Source organism: Sciurus vulgaris, assembly GCF_902686455.1.
Source record: "Sciurus vulgaris genome assembly, chromosome: 3".
In the NCBI taxonomy this organism is placed as follows: domain Eukaryota; kingdom Metazoa; phylum Chordata; class Mammalia; order Rodentia; family Sciuridae; genus Sciurus; species Sciurus vulgaris.
The window spans coordinates 37,886,512-37,908,038 of NC_136463.1; the positions used below are offsets into that span (position 1 = coordinate 37,886,512).

At 37.3% G+C, this 21,527-nt stretch overlaps 1 protein-coding gene across 1 annotated transcript in view; it reads left to right on the forward strand.

Moving 5' to 3' along the window:
* The window catches only part of AATF (apoptosis antagonizing transcription factor), a 110,273-nt gene that overhangs the window by 36,938 nt on the left and 51,808 nt on the right, over nucleotides 1-21,527 (forward strand). Inside the window, exons 5-8 of the mRNA XM_079131514.1 lie at nucleotides 849-963; nucleotides 3,017-3,212; nucleotides 3,720-3,884; nucleotides 6,339-6,422. Coding sequence (XP_078987640.1) covers nucleotides 849-963; nucleotides 3,017-3,212; nucleotides 3,720-3,884; nucleotides 6,339-6,422 — 560 coding nt within the window. The remainder of the gene's footprint in view (nucleotides 1-848; nucleotides 964-3,016; nucleotides 3,213-3,719; nucleotides 3,885-6,338; nucleotides 6,423-21,527) is intronic.

Sequence of the window (21,527 nt, forward strand, 5' to 3'; positions counted from 1 at the left end):
AAAGATTTTCTGGCAGTTACTAAAAATGTGCAAGTTTGATTACAGGAGAGAAATGAGTGCCTCAACACATAAATGGCAATTACCAGTGTCTCATTAACCTCCTTAGTAGGCTTATTCTGCTAGAGAAGGTACAGTGTTTAGTTCTCAGTTTTTATTCTGAAAGTTCTTAGCCATAGCGTATATACCTAATCCTGACTAGCTATGTACAAATGCATCCTGTTGGCTACAAGAATCAGGTGAGAACATCATCTCCATACAGACTTTCAATATACAGTTTAATACTTAAACCTGTGTGTTAATGTATGAACAGGAACTTTCCATAGAATTTATGTAAGATACTGAGGAACAGTATGAAGCTCAAGCCAGAGGCAAATGACATCTGGGGGAAAAGGAGGTATAGTGGTAGGGATGCTAGGACTGAGCTTCTTTAGAAGAGGAGGAATTGCCTTAGGTATTGATTGGTAGACAGATAATTCAAGAGCCCAGTGAGTAACCTATAGAAATATAATATCAAGAAATTTGACACCAAGGAGACACTTCAGTGACTGTGATGACAGAAGTGAAGGAGTTTGTCAAACTAAATTAATAACTAAGCACTTATTGAAGTCTTACTATTTGCAGACAGTTTTTAAGCACCTTATATGTATTATTTTGCTTGTTCCTCTTAAATACCCTCCCCTCTGAGGTAGGCACTGTTATTTCCACTGTGAATTCTGTAGTGCCCAGCATGTTCCTCTGTCCTACCACCCCACTAGAACTGCTCAGGAGACATGAGTTGCAGGTGTTGCCCACTTAGTAGAATTGTAGATGATTAATTGTCCCTTCTGTGTGCTTTATTTCCTTCCTAGGTCACAAAGCTCTTAAAGCATTGTTGAGGTCTTTGGTAGATCTTCAGGAAGAGTTACTTTTCCAGTACCCAGATACTAGACATCTGGTAGATGGGACAAAGCCCAAAGCAGAAAGGTAAGGAGGAAATACAACTATGGAGTTGCTTATTTTCTTTTCATCTGGTTAGTTTCCCATAACTTATGACAGAGAAAACCAAGACCTTTCCAGGTAGAGCTCAGATTTGGTTTTAGTAAAATAGGAAGAGACTCTTAACTGGTGGACAGGATGGCTTATCATTTGGGAAGTAAGAATTTGGATTTTTATTTTTAGTTGTGCCTGATTCCTTTTGCAGGCTTAGAAGACTTGCCTCCTCTTTAGATTCAAGGAAATTAGCAGATAAAAAGCACATTTTGATTATTAATGTTTGGTTAATATTTATGAAGCACTTTGTGTCCCTACCATAGTATCACTAGTCACAATCAACTCCTTTGATGAGGGAAGAAACTGTTACTTTGAAGTGTGAAAAGATTTCAGAAAACAACAGTAAATCAATCCTTTTTCTTTTTGGAACTCTCATGTTTGATAAAGGTTTTGCTACCTGCTCACATTTTATTGAGTACCTGCTGTATGTTGTGGCCAGTAATCCTGTAAGTGCAATTGGTGTATAGTTGGAAAGGTGGTTTTACATTCTCGTAGCAGTTACAGATATAATTGTCCCTCGGTATTCCATGAGGGATTGATTCCAGGACCCCATCTGGATACCAAAATCTGCAGATGCTCAAGTCCCATATATAAAATGGCAGAGTATTTACATATAACCTATGTTTATCCTCCCAAGTACTTAAGTCATCTCTAGATTACTTATAATACCTATTATGCTATAAATGGTACGTGAAGACGGGTGTGGTGGCACATACCGGTGATTTCAGCAGCTTGGGAGGCTGAGGCAGGAGGATTGCAAGTTCAAAGCCAGTCTCATCAACTTAGGGATACCCTACACAACTTAGCAAGACCCTGTCTCAAAATAAAGCATAAAAAGGGCTGGGATCAGTGGTTAAGTGCCACTGGGTTCAATCCCTGGTACCAAAAAAAAAAAAAAAAAAAGTTACGTGAATAGTTTTTTATTGTTTAGGGAATAATGACAAGAAAAAAGTCTGCACATGTTCAGTACAGATGCATTTTTTTTTCCTCTGAATATTTTCAATCTGCACTTGATTGAATCCATGGATTTAGAGCCTGTGGATACAGAAGGCTGTGGCTACACTGCTGTTTAATGTTGATTTGGGGGCCTATACCCTTGAGTTTTCTTTACATTGAGCTTCTCTTCATTTGGTTTGACTAATATTATTCACCTTTCCTGAACAGTTGTTATAGGGAAATGTTTCTCTTATTGATTTGGGGATTAAGGTCATAGAAATATGATTATGTGTTTAATTTTTAAAGACCCTCCTATAACAGTACAGGCCTGGTTCATAGGCATTTCTAATAATGTTTTTACAACCTCATTTATTTTTATGGTTTGCTTACCTTTTAAAAATATTTTGAAACCCAAGTGCTTTTTGTGTTTATTTTAAAAGTTCCATGAGGCCAGATGTGGTGGCAAACCTTGTGATCCCAGTGGCTGGGAAGGCTGAGGCAGAAGGATAGCGAGTTTGAGGCCAACCTCAGCAACTTAGTGAGATCTTGTCTCAAAATAAAAAATAAGAAGGGCTGAGGATATGGCTCGGTGTTTAAGTGCCCTTAAATTCAATCCCTGGTACCAAAAAAAAAAAAAAAAAAAAGTTCCATGAGTTTTTTGTTGTTGTTTGTTTTGTTTTGTTTTAAATACTATAGGAGATTGAATCCAGGGCATTGTACATGCTAGGCAAGCATTCTATTGAGCTACATTTCCAGGCCTTTTGAGACAAGACCTTTTGCTAAATTGCTGAGAATGACTTTGAACTGGTGATCCTCCTGCCTCTGCCTGCCAGGTAGCTGAGATTATAGGTGTGTGCCACCATACTTGGCTAAAAGTTACGTGTATTTTTGATTGATCACATAAATGTTCTTCTCAAACTAAAAAAAATAATTCCCCATCTGTAGTAGTATTAGTGGATGAATAGGTAAGGCCTAAATGTCATGTGAACCTAGTTTTTTATTTAAGTAATATTTATTTACATTGGACTCCGTGTTCTTCCTGGTTTTCTAGTGAGGAGATTTCTAGTGAAGATGATGAGCTAGTAGAAGAGAAGAAGCGGAGAAAGGCCCCACTGAAGAGGAAGCTGGAGATGGATGACTATCCCAGCTTCATGGCAAAGCGTTTTGCTGACTTCACAGTCTACAGGAACCGAACACTGCAAAAGTGGCACGATAAAACCAAGCTGGCCTCTGGAAAGCTGGGGAAGGCAAGTGTGTGTTGTAGTAACCTGAAGCAGTTGTAAAGAAACTGGAACTCTAGCTCGTTTGTATGGATGTCATTATGTTATGTTATGTTGTTATCAGTCATTTCTGTTGCATACCATTCAGGTTTATACCATTCAGGGTTGGGTTTTGACATTATTCTTCAAATTGAGGCCTTGTAAATGTTCAACTGCTGAAAATATGAAATACTTTAAAGAAATGAATTTTAAAATAATTAATATTAAAGGAGCAGAAGTTAATCTCCTAGCGCATAGGAAAGAGATATGACCTGCTTAAAACTAATTGTTTTTTGGGGTTTTTTGTTTTGTTTTGTTTTGTTTTTGTTTTTGTTTTTTTGAGATCAATTACAGCCATTCACGAACTCAGTCCTTAATAGGAAATCCCTTGAAAGGATGATTGTCTATTTCTCTGCTGACATAGAAAGAGAAGCCAATATAACTGCTTTCAGCACTGACTTTTTGCATTATCTGACACTGGTAACATTGTTGCAGGGTTTTGGTGCCTTTGAACGGTCAATCTTGACTCAGATTGATCATATTCTGATGGACAAAGAAAGATTACTTCGAAGAACACAGACCAAGCGCTCTATCTACCGAGTTCTTGGCAAACCTGAACCAGCAGTTCAACCTGTCCTAGAGAGTTTGCCAGGAGAACCGGTAAGAACTTTGATTCAGGGTGATGATGGGGAAGACTTTGAGGCTAACTAAATGAAAAACTTGTAGGTATTAACTCTTGGTATGAGAGATTAGTGAAAAAAGAACATGGCACCACTGTATTGAATTATTGAGAAACAGTGTTAGGGGGATTAAAATTAGGTTTTTATTAACTTTTGTGTGTCATCTCTTAATTTTGAGTTTAATACAGAAGTCTGGTAGTGGAAGCATTTATAATTCAATGTTTAAGTTTTGTTTTGTTTTGTTTTGGTACTGAGGATTGAACCCAAGGGTGCTTAACCACTGAACCACATCCCCAGCCCTTTTTTATATCTTATTTAGAGACAGGGTCTCGCTGAATTGCTAAGTGCCTCACTAAGTTGCTGAGGTTGGCTTTGAACTTGCAGTTCTCCTGCCTCAGCCTCTGAAGCCACTGGAATTCCAGGCGTGCCACCACACCCTACTCAGTGTTTAAGATTTAATGTTTTTGATTTTGCCTCAAAAATAAATCCAGGGCCTGACACATGCTATAGAAGTACTCTACCACTGAACTATACTCACATTCCTTAAGCTTTGGGGTTTTTTTTGTTTTTTGGTAGCAGGGAGTGAACCCAGGTGTTCTTATCCACTGAGCCATATCCCCAGCCCTTTTTTATATTGTATTAGAGACAGAGTCTCCCTGAGTTGCTTCTTGCCTTGCTAAGTTGCTGAGGCTGGGTTTGAATTCAAAATCCTCCTGCCTCAGCCTCCTGAACCCCTTGGATTATAGACATGTGCCACTGCACCTGGCTTAAGCTTCAGTTTTAAAGCTGTTTTATAGGAATATCAGTACTGAAGCAAATGTGTATTTTTTTGCTTAATATTTGCTGTTTGGGTACTTTAGATAAAGGATCTAGAAGTGGAATAGTCAGATTTGTTTTTTTAAAGGAAACACTTTTTTTTTGGCGGTACTGGGGATTGAACCCAGGGCCTTGTGCTTGCAAGGCAAGCACTCTATTGACAGCTATCTCCCCAGCCCCAAAACTTTTTTTTTTTTTTTTAATTATAGAAGTATATACTTTTTAAGCTCATAAGAATTTGAAATGAAGAGTAAAATTTCTTCCACTCTGAACATTGCACTTCTCAGATGATTGTTAATAGATGTGTTGAGAGTTATGCATGTAACATACATATGTTAAGACTGACTTTTTTTTTTACTAAATAGTATAGACATTATGTGTGTGTATAAATTATGAAATATTATGACTGTATTTAAAATCTTACAAGTTTCTTTTTATTTATTTATTTTTTTATTGTAAACAAATGGGATACATGTTGTTTCTCTGCTTATACATGGCGTAAAGGCATACCATTTGTGTAATCATAAATTTACATAGAACAATGTTGTTTGATTCATTCTGTTATTTTTTCCCTTCCCCCCACCCCTCCCACCCCTCTTTTCCCTCTATACAGTACTTCCTTCCTCCATACTTGCCACCCTCCCTAACCCTAACTCTAACCCTAACACTAACCCTTCCCTCCCCCCCATTATGTGTCATCCTCCACTTATTAGCAGTATCATTCGTCCTTTGGCTTTTTGAGATTGGCTTATCTCACTTAGCATGATATTCTCCAATTTCATCCATTTGCCTGCAAATGCCATAATTTTATCATTCTTTATGGCTGAGTTCCATTGTATATATATACCACAGTTTCTTTATCCACTCATCAATTGAAGGGCATCTAGGTTGGTTCCACAGTCTGGCTATTGTGAATTGAGCAGCTATGAACATTGATGTGGCTGTATCTCTGTAGTATGCTGATTTTAAGTCCTTTGGGTATAGGCCAAGGACTTACAAGTTTCTTTTTAAATTTAGTATATCCTAGACATTTTTCTGTATCATTACATAGAAACCTACCTCATGTTTCCTGATGACTGCAGAGTAATCCATTGTATGGATGTATATACTAGTTTAGTCAAAGGATAGATAGTTACATGGTCTCCAGTTTTATAAAGTATTATAGAAAACATTTCTGAACATTTTTATTTGTGTTTCTGTGAACATATGGATAGATATCTTAAGGTAAAAATGTTAAAAATGCATGAAATCCTGATAGATGTTGCCAAATTATCTCCAAAAAGGTTGCATTAATTTTCTCTCCTTCCAGCTGTGTTCTCCAGTCTTGAGCATTGCCAATCTTAGAGGTGAAAAGTTGTATTTTCTCTTTTTAAATTGCATGGTTTTAATTAGAATGAAGTTAAGCATATTTTCATATGATTTTGTGATTCTTTTTCTGTCAGCTATCTGTTAATGTTTTTACCTGTTTTTCTATTGGGACTACTTTTCATGAGTTTTGTTTAATTTTAAGAGATCTTTATATCTTAAGGAAAACAGTACTTTGTTAGTCATATTTATAGTGGCTATGTTACTTTGATAACCTTGTTGGGATTCGCTCTTTTCCTTCTCATTGACATAGGAGATCCTTCCTCAAGTTCCTGCCAATGCTCACTTGAAGGACATGGATGAAGAAATATTTGATGATGATGACTTTTACCACCAGGTATGATTTTTACTTACTCCTTTTTGGCTACAAATCAGGTTTCAGCTAATAGAATTCTTTGAACAAAGGTTGCTTATTTGAAAGGAAAAGTCGGACAAGGAATTAGAACTCCTTGTTCAGGATTGACTTACAATGTCATTCTGGATTATTGTTTTTCTTTTATTTTATGTTTTTCCTGTAAAACGAAAATAGCCATAACTAAGTGGTTAGTTGTTACTTGAATGTAAATCATCTGTAAAACAGTTTCATTTTCTTTGAGTCAGTTGGTTTATTCGTTCTCAACTGTTTCTGATAATGTGTCTTTTTGTGCCTGCTCAAATCAGTTAAGTATGTATCGAGCTACTGTTCATTATAACAACAGTGTAGTGCTTTAAAGACAAAAAGAATTGGTAGAAATTGGAGAATGGTCCAGTTCTCAGTTTTTCTCTTTCTTCTTTTTTGATACTGAGGGTTGAACACTGGATGCTTTGCCACTGAGCTACATCCCCAGCTTTTTTTATTTTTTATTTTGAGACAGGGTCTCACTAAGTTGCTAAGGCTGGGTTCCAAAATTGCTGTGATTGCTGGTATGCACCACTGTCCCTGGCTCAGTATCTCTTCATGAGTATTTCCCCTACTTTTCTCCCTGACATTTTCTGCTGGTATGATGCTATTTTTAATAATGTTGGTAACTATTTAGGTGAACTAAACATTTGGGCTATTCTAATGAATCAAAATAACCTCCTATATTCCTGGGCCTCTTGATAACTTTCGCTTAATGAAATGTACTTTAGGCTATATCCTTTCTTGCTCAGTGGAGAGCAGAGGATAATGTTCACCAGTGTTATACTGATTTTTGCTGAGTCATTGTAGTTTTTAGCATATTAACTTTTGCCCGAGAACTTGGAACTTTTTTTGGAAGGTTTTAGCCATGATGGCTGTACTATGTAAGTGGATATGAAGGGAGAAACTTACTAGGAAAATTACACATAAAACTAGAACAATTGATTTTGTATTGGGAATACCTCTAATTTTGCCCTAAAGAAAGAGACATTCTATTTTTATTCATTTGGTAATATTCAATAAAGTCATTGCCATATGTGAGTCTGAAAAGTAGTGATGAGAGGGTGTAGGAGAGGATTGGTGTGGCCTCAGTTGTTCCCAGTCAGAGGTCCTGATTCTTTTTTCCTTTCTCCTCTTCATGTATCCATTTGTCAGAAGACTTGGCACTCTATTTTGTTCTGGAGTGTCTAAGGAAGTACCTGATATGGGATATTAATGCTGTATAATTGTGTGAGATCATGGGAGACGATCAAAAATGCTCCAGTTTTCATTAATTGAAGTGTACATTGTTCGGTGGAAAGTGTGTCATAAATTAAATAGGCTTAATAAAATAAACTGAAATTACTGGGGAGAAGTTGCTTCTACTGGCAATCCAAGTTTTTTTTTTTTTTTTTTTTCCTTTTCTTTTTTTCCTGTAGGTCTGTTTAAAAAAGAAATAGCATTACTTGATTGGCTCTTCATCCCAATTAATAATTTTAACTTCGATAAATTCTGATTTCAGAGTTATGACTAGTCACATCTTAGCTTTTCCCCTTGCTGGTTAATTGGGGTGCTGGGGTTAATCTAAATTAAAACTTAAACTAATAGAGGTCAGCAAGGCAGCTGAAACACCTGAGTGAAACAAATGGGGCTGCCAGGCGCAACTTTATCTTGGCTGTTTCCCAAGAGGGAAGTGGCAGCAAATTGGAGTTGTTTCAGCCTTCTGTAAAGGTGAATGATGGGTGACACTTGTTAATGTACAGCATCTCCGGAAGCATTCCAGATTGCTTTGCTGCTGTACCAACTGCTGCCATCCATGCACAGTCAGTAGGAACTGGACCAGTTGCCAACATCTGGCAGCACAGCAAGGAATGGGTGCAAGTCTTGAAACCCCACAGATTCTAAATATGGTGCTCAGAACTGTGCAGGCTTTAATCACTTACCACTCTTTGGCAGCAGGCTACGACAGCTTATCCTGGCCTCGTACATCACATCCCGACATCTGCTGAGCTGCAAGGCAGCTGCACATTCATTTTCCTTTCTTGCCTTTTCTCTTTGCTTCCTAGTCCTCCTTTTTCCCACTCTCCCCTTGCTCCCTCCAGCCTCACCTCCCTTCAGCTTTCCTCCCCCTCCCCAGTATGCTTCTTGGGAGAGATGATCTGTAAAGATTACTGCTTCATTGTGTGCAAGTAATTGTGGTGATGCCAGGCCCTTGACAGACACAACGTAGCACCTGTTCTGCTGACCTGGTTAATTTCTTCTGTTGAGTGGGATTTGCCAGAGATTGGAGCTGAAGCCAATTCAATGATAAGGCTAAAGAAAATGGCTGTATGTTTTTTGTCACCTCCCAATTAAATTGGCTTCATAAAGTGCTTTCCTTTATTTGTCAGGGTAGTAAGCCTGAGCTAAGTGTTGCGTTTAGAAATGGTACAATGCATTACAATGGGCCTGTGAGTTTTCATTTGTGTGTGTGTGTGTGTGTAATGTGGTTATACAGAAGAGCTGGGTGATAAATATAGTACAATTTGTCTTTTTTTTTTTAAACCCCGTACTTGAAGCCAGACTCTTTGGGTTCATGTTTTATAAAAAAGAGATTATAGCCACATTGAATTTTAATGTTTCATTGTAAGGGTTTAAAGGCTTACTTGGTTAATTCAGGTGTCATGAGTCTGTGTAAATGGCCTAACTACTGATAATGACATGTGGGGTCAAAACTACCCTCCCCCCATCTGATGCATGCCCACTCTTTCTTATTCTTTATATTTCTTAATGGTCCTTAAGTTTTTTATAAATTTTAAAATAATTCTATGTTATATAATAATGGTGTGTATGTGTATATGTATGTATATGATGTGTGTTTCTATATATATATAGAAACACACACATCATATACATACATATACATATATGTTTATATATATATATATATACACACACACACATATATACATGGGGGGCACTGAAACAGTGTCGTATACCATAAATAATCTTATCATTTTTAGAGTTGGAAGGATTGTTACAAGAAGTAAAGGCCCAGAAAAGTTAAATAACTTCCTTGAAGTCATATAACAAGTGGCAACACTAGTACTAGATCTCAAGAGAGTGTAACCCAACTCGTTTTTTCTATACACCTGTTTCTTGAATATTTCATTCATCAGCCATAAGAAAGATTTCACTATAGTATTACAGTTTTCAGTTTGTAAATAAATAAGCTTCATTTTCTTAGAACTGGAAGAAATATTATGTGGTTAGAAAGTAATTTTTTCCCTAGAAGGCAAATGATTTATTGAACTCTTGTTACTTAACAATTCTAATGAAAAAATTAACTTTTCAGTTTTTACTTGTTTGTTTGGAAACTAGAATTACCGAAAGTTGAAGTATAGCCAGTGGTGAAGGTTTTATGAGAGTAACTGTTCACCTGCTGCAGAAAACTATTGTAACGTTTTACTTTCAAATGGAATTAGTTTGCATTTGGCCTATTTCTTGTCAAAGCACATCCCTAAAGACAATTTCACAAAACATGGAAGTTGTAAATGACCATGAAGGATGAGCCATTCAGAAATGTTTTCAGTATCTGTTTTTCATTTCCATGATCCTATCTGCTACTTTATAACTTTAACTTCTTTTAAAATGTGTTGTCTTATATTGCCATTTAAGGCTTTTCTTTTGTTTAGTCCTCACAAGATCCCCAGTATCATGTTATGACTATACCTAGCAATGAGGTATAGGGAGTGACTGGTTTTATTTTCATGTCCCAGATCTTGAACTAGTTTCTTGCTACCTCATGAGGTGTTTCGTTCTGAAAGGACTAACTGAGCTTAGCTGTTGACAGATCGATACCTGGATTTCTAAGGGTTCATTAGGATTTTGTATGTTGCTTCTAGTGCTGTTTAGTTTTGATCTGGTTTGTCCTGTCACTTTGAATCTAGCCAGGGGTGTCTAGAGAAAGGCATAATAGGTTTTGCTCTTTCGATGACCACTTTGATGAGCTAAATTTCTTCTTTCATTTGCCATCAGAACATGTCTATAACTGACCTTGCCACATGCTGGACTTCTGTATCCAAGACATTTTATAATGCCATAAACAAGTAATTACTAATTTGGTGAACTATTAAAAGTCAATAATGTTGAGAAATAGAGAAGAGGCAGGCTTTCTGACAAGAGGGTTTTCTTTAATTAAATTGGTGAGTGATTAATATGGACAGTTGATGTGGTGGCTTTAATTGTATGCATTTAGATCTTAAAGTGTGAATAAGAAATGTCTCAAGGCATCCCTGCAGTTAATGACAATACAATATTCTTACTGTTGGTATGTGTCTTTCCAGTGGTTCAGATGATGGCTAATAACATGTTTTAAAGTTTGATTTGAATTTGTTCCTGCTAATGAGTTATTACCTTTTGTTCAGAGCAGTCTTTTGTTTTAAACTTTACTTTAAAATGTTGCTGTTATTTGAGATCTGGATAATGCTTCTTAAAAACTTAATAAAATTCATTACACACAGACTTTGGTGGGGATTTTAGAAATGAAATATGTATGAAGTACATAAATTTGAAAATTGAAATTATGGCTGAAGATACAGTACAGCATTGACCCAGATTCCTTGGGGTACAGTAATGATATTTTTAAAAATCCAAACTAAATACTAATGTCCAATTAAACTTTAATTTTAATTATTACAATATTATTTTGTGTATCATATGTAAGCATTATTGAGATACTTGGTAGTTTCTGTGCTGGTCTCTTTTAGATACTTTCCAGTGATAATGCTGCCATTGTATATCTCTCAGTGTTGAGACCCAAATATGATATCATTATTGGCATTTGATGGTTAGTCTGAGCTTACTGTTGTGGAGGCTTCCCAGAACACAAGGACAAAAGCCTTACATTTTAACTGTAAGGTTCAGAAATTTCATCAAACTGCAGCAGCAAGGGAAGGTAGATATGACCAATCTTCATTTCTTCAGTTCCTTGCTTTAAAAATCAGAGCATGGGAGTTGGGAGTATGGCTCAGTGGTAAGGCACTTTGCCTCGCATGAACCAGGCCTTGGGGGGAGGAGGAGTTGAGCATGACTTTAATACATGTACTTGATTTAAACCAAGGTAAAACCTCAGAGCAAAGCCTCAAACAGTACATTTTATGGGACTAAGTTGGAAAGAGAAGAATCAGCTTAGAATGGTAAAGAAACTTTTTCAAACACAAGTGATACCCTGAGAATTTTCTAGGAAAATATGTAGCCAGAATTACCCTTTTTTATACTAATAAGCCCCTGGCTGAGTGTAAAATAAACACAAGATTCCAGCAGTATTTTAGTAGTCCCAAGTGAAGAATTTGGCACTTTTCAAAAAATGGGGAACACCACCTCTTCTCTAAAGTAGAAATGAGGTATTAAATTGAATTTTATGTATTGTTCAACATAACTCATAGGGAAATGATTTAGCAAGGGAAGGGCAAGTTAATAAGCATCTTCAAAAATGTTATGTGTGCTGGGCTCAGCAACGCACAACTATAATCCCAGCGGCTCTGGAGGCTGAGGCAGGAGGATCTCAAGTTCAGAGCCAGCCTCAGCAATGGCTAGGCACTAAGCAACTCAGATACCCTGTCTCTAAATGAAATATAAAATAGGGCTGGGGATGTGGCTCAGTGATCAAGTGCCCCTGAGTTCAATCCCTGGTACCAAAAAAAAAAAAAAAAAAGTTATGTGTACTATGGATCTAGAATACAATATAATTATTTTAAAGTTGGATAGCATCTCTGGAGACCATCAAATCTAAACTCTTTCACAAGTGAGGAAATTGAAGCCTAGAGGAAGTACATGTCTGAATAAGATCATCCTGCTTAGTGAGTTACGTTGAAACCCAAGTATTCTTGCTTCCACTTTGATTTTCTTTCTATACCACTTTTATCATTTTTTGATTGGACAAGTTTGAAAGTATTTTTGAAAGTTTTTTTTTTTTTCAGATATATGTCTGTTTTGCACCCTGACAATTCACTTGTATCACTTTTGTACAGTTATGAATTTTATTTAGTTAACATTTGTTATGCCAAATGCTAGATTTATGAAACCTAATACAACAAACCCATCTTAAGAAATTTGTGTTATTTATTAAGAGGGAGTCTCTAATTTTGTACAGTCGCATAGGTCCTCTTTGAAAGGCCGGGGCTATAGCTCAACAGTAGAGCTCTTGCCTAGCATGGATGAGGCACTGGGTTTGATCCTCAGCAAAAATAAATAAATAAAATAAAGGTATTGTTTCCATCTACAACTAAAAAAATATTTTGAAAAAGACCATTTTTAAAAAGGCATGACTTCAGACTTAAAATTGAAGTGGAGAAAATAAATGATGAAAAAGAGTAATCAAGTCCTTGATATAAAAATATACAGGTAGTTGTCATGTAGAAAGACGGTGTTGTCGTATCACAAATATGCCTCAAGCATTCATTAGCATATTGATTTGTCCCTCAACACATACATGATCTAATTCCTAAAATATTTTCTCTGTAACTTGTAAAAGACCTTAAGAGAGGCTGTTTGAGATAAGCCTGAATGATATAAATTCTCTGTTTTCCAAGAATGCAGCTATTGTTGGAAACCAGCTTGAGATGTCAGTATCTACTGAAACTTCAGATTATAAGAGGTTGGTGACTGATACAGGAGGGTTCATTTAGCTACTGTCTGTACTTTTGGGAATGTTTGAAAACTTCAATGATAAAAAGTTAAAGAGAAGAAAAGCCTTTAGATTTCTTTTTTCTTCTAATCATTTATTCAACCAGTATTTGAGTATTTACTATGTATTTATTGAGAAACTCTTCTAGACTGTGCAGTCCACATGAAGCAATTGAAATTGAAATTTTGATGAATTAAAATAGAATATTGGGAATTACAAATGTAGAACATTGCCATCTTCACAAAACATTCTCTTTGGGGCTCTGGTAGAGGTTGAAAAAATACAAGGTTCCATCCCTTGTCAGCTTTCACAGTAACTTAGATAGGATTGAATAAAGAAGTGTTGTATCAAGTGCAGTGGAGAATGATAAAACCGAGTATGGTAAAAGCAAATGCTAGGATAGGAAAGTGTTTACTGTTTTTATTCAGGGGATAAGGCGGTATTTGAGCAGAGACCTGAGGAAGTCATGCAAGCGTCCGCGGGAAGAGTGTTGAGGACAGAGGAGGGCAGATGCAAAGGTGCTGAGGCATAGCATCAAGGAGGCCAGTGTCACTGGGGTGGAGTAGGGAAGAACTGATGATAGCAGAGGAGGTGGAGATAAGGGGGATCAGGTCTTGTAGCACCTCAGAGGCCACTGTAAGACTTTGAGGACACTCGGATGTGAAACCATGAGAAGTTTTGAACAGAAGCAAGAGGAGATGGATATTATGAAGGGATGATGACTGTGTTGAGAATAGGAGGAACGAGGTGGCAAACAGGGGACCATCAGGAGGCTCTAGTGATAATTCAGGCAAGAGATGGCTGTGACTTAGACTAGTGTGGTTCTGGAGGGGAAAGTGCTTGGATTTTGGTGATATGCTGAAGGTTGATCTGGAAGGATTTGTATGTGGAATGTGAAAAGAAGGTAGTCAAGGAGGACTTTTAGGTTTTCAGCCCGAGCAGCTGGAAGGGTGAAGTTGCTATTTATTGAGACAGGAAAAAATTGTGATGTTAATTTGGAGAAGAAATCAAGAACTCTGTTCTGTAATCACATTAAAGTTTATTTTTCCCCCTCTCCCCCATGGACCTGTGTTGGCTTTGACTATTTTAATTATAAATAAGTTATATTAAGTTTATGCTAGTACTGCCACATTCATGTGCAGTTGTTGAGGAGGTAGGTTTTTGGGTTTTTTGTTTTTTAATGTGGTGGGGATTGAATCCAGGTGTGCTGAATTACATCCCCAGCCCGTTTTTATTTTTTATTTTGAGACAGGGTCTCACTAAATTGCTGAGGCTGACCTCAAACTTGTGATTCTCTTCCTCAGCCTTGAGTTGCTGGGATCACAGGTGTGCATCACCATGCCCAGCTGAGGGGGTAGTTATATGTGTTTTTGGAGTATGTGGGAAGGTCTAGGCTGAAGGTATAAATTTGAGGGCATCAGGATGTAGATTACGTTAAATACCATGAGATTGAATAAGGTCATCTGGGGAATAAAGGTAGACAGAAAAAGAGATTTGACCCAGAGTCCTGGGTCATTCAGACACAGGTGGAGAAGTTGGGAAGGAACCAGCACAGGTGATTAAAAAGGAGCAACCAGTGAAGTAAGGGAGAATAATTTTCCATGTTGCAAGAAGGAGGGAACTCAGTATCATTCTGATACCAAGAACAGATAAGAAAATTGCAGACCAGTATTTCTTATGAATATGAATACAAGTCAGCACCCTTGTGGATTAGTATGTAGCTCAGTGATAGGGCACTTGCTTAGCATATTCACGGCTCTGGGTTCATAACTGCAAAAACAAAAGTGGGATTTTACCTAGGAATGCAACCCAGCTACTTAGGAAACTGAGGCAGGTGGATTACAAGTTCAAGGCCAGCCTGGGCAACTTAACAAGACCCTATCTCAAAATTTTACAAAAAAAAAAAAAAGAGGGGGGGGGGGGTGGGCGTGGGATAGGCCTGGGGATGTAGTTCAGTGGTAGAGCACTTGTCTAGCATCCCTGGATTCAATCTCCAGTACCGTCCTCTGCCTCCTAAATTAATTAATATAATGTCAATAGAATAAGGACAAAAACCACATAACTATCTCAATAGAAACAGCATTTAACATTCTTTCATGATAAAAATGCTCAACAAACTAGAGAGAGAAGGGGACTTCTTCATCTGATAAGGAGTATCTGTAAAAACCCACAAGTGACATCATTCTCCATGACAAGACTGAATGCGTTCCTCTAAGATAGGAATAAGACAAAGATGTCAGCTCTTGTCACTTCTATTCAACATTGTATTTATTGGAGGTTCTAACGAGGGCAGTCAGGATAAGAAAAAGACGTCCATATAGGAAAGAAAGGATGAAGTAAAACTGTGGTGCTGGGGATTGAACCCAGGAGCTTGTGCTTGCAAGGTAAGCACTCTACCAACCGAGCTATATCTCCAACCCAAAGTAAAAATTTATTTTTGCGATTCATGATTTAATATGTAGAAAATACCAAAGAAATCACCAAAAAGACTACTAGAGCTGATAAATGTAGCAATTAACAAGTTACAAAATAAATATACAGTAATGAGTTATGGTTCTATACACCAGCAATGAGTGATCTGTAAAGGGAACTAAGAAAACATACCCCCTTCCAAAAATAAAGAATAAGATGCCTAGGAATAAATTCCATCAAGGAGGTAACCAATGCATTTTTATACATAAGTAATGAATCTTCAGAAAGAGAAGTTAGGAAAACTACCCCATTCACAATAGCCTCGAAAAAAATAAAATACTTGGGAATCACAAAAGAGTGCTCTACAATGAGCACTACAGAACACTAAAGAAAGAAATTAAAGAAAATCTTAGAAGATGGAAAGATCTCCCATGTTCTTGGATAGGCAGAATTAATATTGTCAAAATGGCCATACTACCAAAAGTGCTATACAGATTCAATGCAATTCCAATTAAAATCCCAATGACGTACCTTACAGAAATAAGGCAAGCAATCATGAAATTCATCTGGAAGAATAAGAAACCCAGAATAGCTAAAGCAATCATTAGTAGAAAGAGCGAAGCAGGGGGTATCGCAACTCTACTCCAAAGCAATCGTAACAAAAACGGCATGGTATTGGTACCAAAATAGACAGGTAGATCAATGGTACAGAATAGAGGACACGGACACAAACCCAAATAAATACAATTTTCTCATATTAGACAAAGGGGCCAAAAATATGCAATGGAGAAAAGATAGCCTCTTCAACAAATGGTGCTGGGAAAACTGGAAATCCATACGCAGCAGAATGAAATTAAACCCCTGTCTCTCACCCTGCACAAAACTCAACTCAAAATGGATCAAGGACCTTGGAATCAGACCGGAGACCCTGCATCTTATAGAAGAAAAAGTAGGTCGAAATCTTCAACATGTTGGCTTAGGATCAGACTTCCTCAACAGGACTCCCGTAGCACAAGAAATGAAAGAAAGAATCAACAACTGGGATAGATTCAAACTAAAAAGCTTTCTCTCAGCAAAGGAAACTATCAGTAATGTGAAGAGAGAGCCTACAGAGTAGGAGAAAATCTTTGCCACTCATACATCAGATAGAGCACTAATTTCCAGAATATGTAAAGAACTCAAAAAACTACACCAAGAATACAAATAACCCAAACAACAAATGGGCTAAGGAAATGAGCAGACACTTCACAGAAGAAGATGTACAAGCAATCAACAGATATATGAAAAAATGTTCAACATCTCTAGTAATAAGAGAAATGCAAATCAAAACTACCCTAAGATTCCATCTCACCCCAATTAGAATGGCGATTATCAAGAACACAAGCAACAATAGGTGTTGGCGAGGATGTGGGGAAAAAGGTACACTCATACATTGCTGGTGGGGTTGCACCCACTCTGGAAAGCAGTATGGAGATTCCTCTGAAAGCTTGGAATGGAACCACCATGTGACCCAGATATCCCACTCCTTGGCCTCTACCTAAAGGACTTAAAATCAGCATACTACAGAGATACAGCCACATCAATGTTCATAGCTGCTCAATTCACAATAGCCAGACTGTGGAACCAACCTAGATGTCCTTCAATTGATGATTGGATAAAGAAACTGTGGCATATATATAGAATGGAATATTACTCCACCATAAAGAATGATAAAATTATGGCATTTGCAGGCAAATGGATGAAATTGGAGAATATCATGCTAAGTGAGATAAGCCAATCTCAAAAAACCAAAGGACGAAAGATCTCACTGATAAGAGGATGATGACACATAATGTGGGGTGGAAGGGGTTAGTGTTAGGGTTAGGTTTAGGGTGAGGGTTAGAGAGGGCAAGAATGGAGGAAGGAAGGACTGTATAGAGGGAAAAGAGGGGTGGGAGGAGTGGGGGGAAGGGAAAAAAAGTAACAGAATGAATCAAACAACATTACCCTATGTAAATTTATGATTACACAAATGGTATGCCTTGACTCCATATACAGAGAAACAACATGTATCTCATTTGTTTACAATAAAAAAAGGAGGTAAATGACTTACACACTGAAAAATATAAACATTGCTGAAATAAAAACCTTAATAAACAAGAACTATTTCATGTTCATGAAATAAGTCTTCTGACTTAATATTGTTAAGTTGGGAATAATCCCCAAACTGAGTTAAAGAATTTCACACAACTCCTATCAAAATCACAGTTGCTGCTGGACACAGGGGCACACACCTATAATCTCAGTCAGTCAGGCTGAGACAAGAGGATTGCACATTCAAGGCCAGCCTCAGCAACCTCTTAAGACCCTGTCTCTAAATAAAAAGGGCTGGAGATATGGCTCCGTGGTAAAGGGCCCTTGGTTCAATCCCTGGTTAAAAATAAATAAATAAATAAAATAAAATCACAGTTGCCTTTTATTATTATTAAATTTGTTTTGGTAGAAATTAAGCTGATCCTAAAATTTATATGGAAATATAAGGACCCAGAAAAGTCATACTGATCTTGATAAAGAAGAACGAAGTTGAATGACTCACTCTTCCCAATTTCAAAGCTCACTACAAAGCTAAACTAATCAAGACATTGTGGGACTGGCATAATGTTAAGCATACAGATCAGTGGAATACTAAGAGTCCCGAAACAAACCTTAATGTTTATGGTCAGTTGAAGGAAGGAAATAGAGAATATTTCTTTTTTGGAGGAGGCATGGCATGGGACTGAACCTGGGGCCTATGCTTTTAAGCTTGCTCTCTACTGCTAAGTTATGCTCCCAGCCCCATCGCTTGATTTTCAACAGGGGTATCAACACAGTTCAGTGGAGGACGAAATAATCTTTTCAACAAATGGTATCAGGACAGCTGGATATTTACATGCAAAAAGATGACACCCATACAAAATTGACTCGTAAAAGATCATAGATCTAAGCATAAAAGCAAAAAGCATAAAACTTTTAAGCTTTTTTCTTTTCTTTTTTTGTGGGGGTGCTGGGGATTGAACCCAGGGCCTTTTTCTTGCTAGGCAAGGACTCTATCAACTGAGCTTTATCCCCAACCCAGTATAAAGTTTTTAGAAGAAAACAGGAATAAATCTTCATGACCTTCAGTTAGGAAATGTGTCATATGTCAGAGTATATGTGACAAAAGAAAAAGTAGAAAAATTGGACTTGATTGAAATCTAAAAATATTTGTTGTAAATGGTACCATCAAGAAAGTTAAAAAGACAAGGGCTGGGGAGTAAGAAGACAAACCACAAAATGGGGAAAAATAACATGCAGATCATGTGTCTGATAAGGGCCCAGATCTAGACAATATAAAGAACTCTTTACAGCTCATTAATAAAAGATATGTAATCTGATTTTTAAAAATTGGCACAGGATCTGAGTAGGTATTTCCCCACAGAAGAGCTATACATGACCAGTAAGTACAGGAAAGGATGCTTAGTATCTTAGACTTTAAGGAAACACAGAACTAACCATAATGAACACCACTTCACATGCCCTAGAGTGGCTACAATCAAAAAGATGATAGTAAGTGTTGACAAAGGTGTGGAAAATTTGGAACCCTCATATGTTGCTGATGGGAATATAAAATAGTGCAGCCTCTATGGAAAAGTTTGGCACTTCTCAAAATGTTAAATGGAGTTACCACATGAGCTGGCAGTTCCACTCCTAGGAAAATACCCAAGAAAAATGTTTTCATATGTCACACAAAATTTTTGTACATTAATGTTGATAGTATTATTTATAATAGCCACAAAATAAATTTTCTAAATATTCCCCAGTGGGCAAATGGATAAACAAAATGTGACATATACATATAATTGAATATTATTTGACCATGAAAGAAACGAAGTACTGATACAACATGAATGAACCTGAAAGTCACCATGCTAAGTGAAAGAAGCATGTCACAAACATCCATGTATTATCTGATTACATTAATATGAAATGTCTAGAACAGGGCCATCTATGGGGTGGGGGGCATTGAATTAGTGGTTAGAGCTGAACTGTTGGGGGAATGGGAAGTAACAAGTAAGGGGTTTCTTTTGGGGATGATGATTATATTCTAAAATATGATGATTGCACAGCCCTGTGGATTTAAAGATCTATTTAAAGATTCAAATTGATAAGTCATATGGTATATGGTTTATATCTGAATAAAATATATTTTAAATTATTTGTTAAAAAAAGAAGGGAGTATTCCACTATGTCAGATGCTACAGATAGACCAACTAAGGTGAGGATTAAGAGAATTGACCTTGGTTTTAGTAATGTGGAAGTCATCCGTGACCTTGATGAGGTGTTTTGGTAGAGTGTGGGTTCAAGAGAGAATGGAAGGAAATACTTTGGAAATAGTAAGTGCAGGCACCCTTTAAGGAGGTTTGCTATAAAGAGAGTAGAAAATTAGGGCAGCAGGTGGAAGAAGTAGTAAAGGTTGGAGAGAAAGTTTTGTTTTCAAGATAGGAAATGTCTCTTGTTTACTGATTGAAAAGGATCCCAGTAGAGAGGGAAAAATTGATGTTGTAAGAAAGAGGTGAAAAATAGCTGATAAGTGCACAAGTGGAGAGGGATTGGTGTGATGGACAGGAGGGAAGGCAGAGCATCTGAGTGGAGTTGCAAGTAAATAAGGGCTGTGAGCCTGGGGAAGCTCTTGTCTGAGTATCCTATTTTATTTTATTTTTTATGACTTAAGCCAAGAGTGAGATGTAGGAGAATCTGGAGGCTTGAGAAGAGGGGGAGCAGATTTCCTTTGAGAGTAGGAGAATGAAAGGACTAGGAAAATCATGGACCTGTCAGGTAGCACTAAAGGCTCATGTAGTGTTAGTGGTAATGACTTTAAGACAAGTGAGACCAATGTGCATAGTCTTGTCTTTTTCTCTAGCCATGTTCAGCCCCATGGGTACAGATATGGAGAGTTAACTTGGTTTGGATTTTTTTCAATGCAGTATAGGTACATAATCCCCTCTGTGCAATTCTGAAATCAACAAAGTTCTGAAAACTCAGTTTCTCATTCATTTGTTAAATTTGACAGACTTTTGTCCCACCAAATCATAGGCGTTAGTTTGTGTTTCTTTGGTAAGCTTGGCCACACCTGATCTGAATGATTGTGAAGCTATTTATAGACTTTATCCCATTTAGTGGGACTGTGCCTGTGTTTTGGTGCACAAATGTTGGCGTGCTGTCCCCAGACTCCTGGGGCATTTATGATATATGCCCCATATTCCCATCCTAAAATTCTAAATATGGAGTATCCCAAGACACATCCCTTCTTAAGGGATTGTGGATCTGTTGACAAAGCTGGATGACCAAGTGATTTGAGGATGTATATGAGGAATGATTATCCTGAAGGACTATAGAATCTCATCCACCTAGAAAGGGAGAAAGTGAGCACATAAAAGAGGGTGAGGGATGCTGGAAGGGTGGCGGGATCAATGGACTATTGATCCTGGTGGGGCTGAAGAATTATTGGCATGTAAATAATGGATGCTGGTAAGGTAGAGTTTGTTTCAGCTAGGCTTTTCATCCTTAAAGGGCATAATTACAGAATACAAGGTAGTACTACCTTTTCAGTTTCTTACTTATGAATCATCTGGTTCAGAAGAAATGGTTTATTCTTTCAACACAGTATGCTTTTATATCATTAAAGAAACATCTCTAGCCAGTGTAGTGATACTCACCTATAGTCCCAGTAACTCCAGAGGCTGAGCCATGAGGTTCACAAACTTGAGGCCAACCTCAGAAATTTAGCAAGAATCTGTCTCTAAAAGTAAAAAGACCTAAGGATGTAGCTACACACCTAGCACTTTTCATACATTGTTACTTTTAGGATAGATGAGAGTGACTTAATACGGTCACTTAGCTCTTATAAAATTATTTTTATTTGTAGGAAAAAGAAAGGAAAAGCATATTCACAGGAAGTTCCATTGCATTTGTATTGCTTACTGCTTACTGTTTTCACACATCAAGGC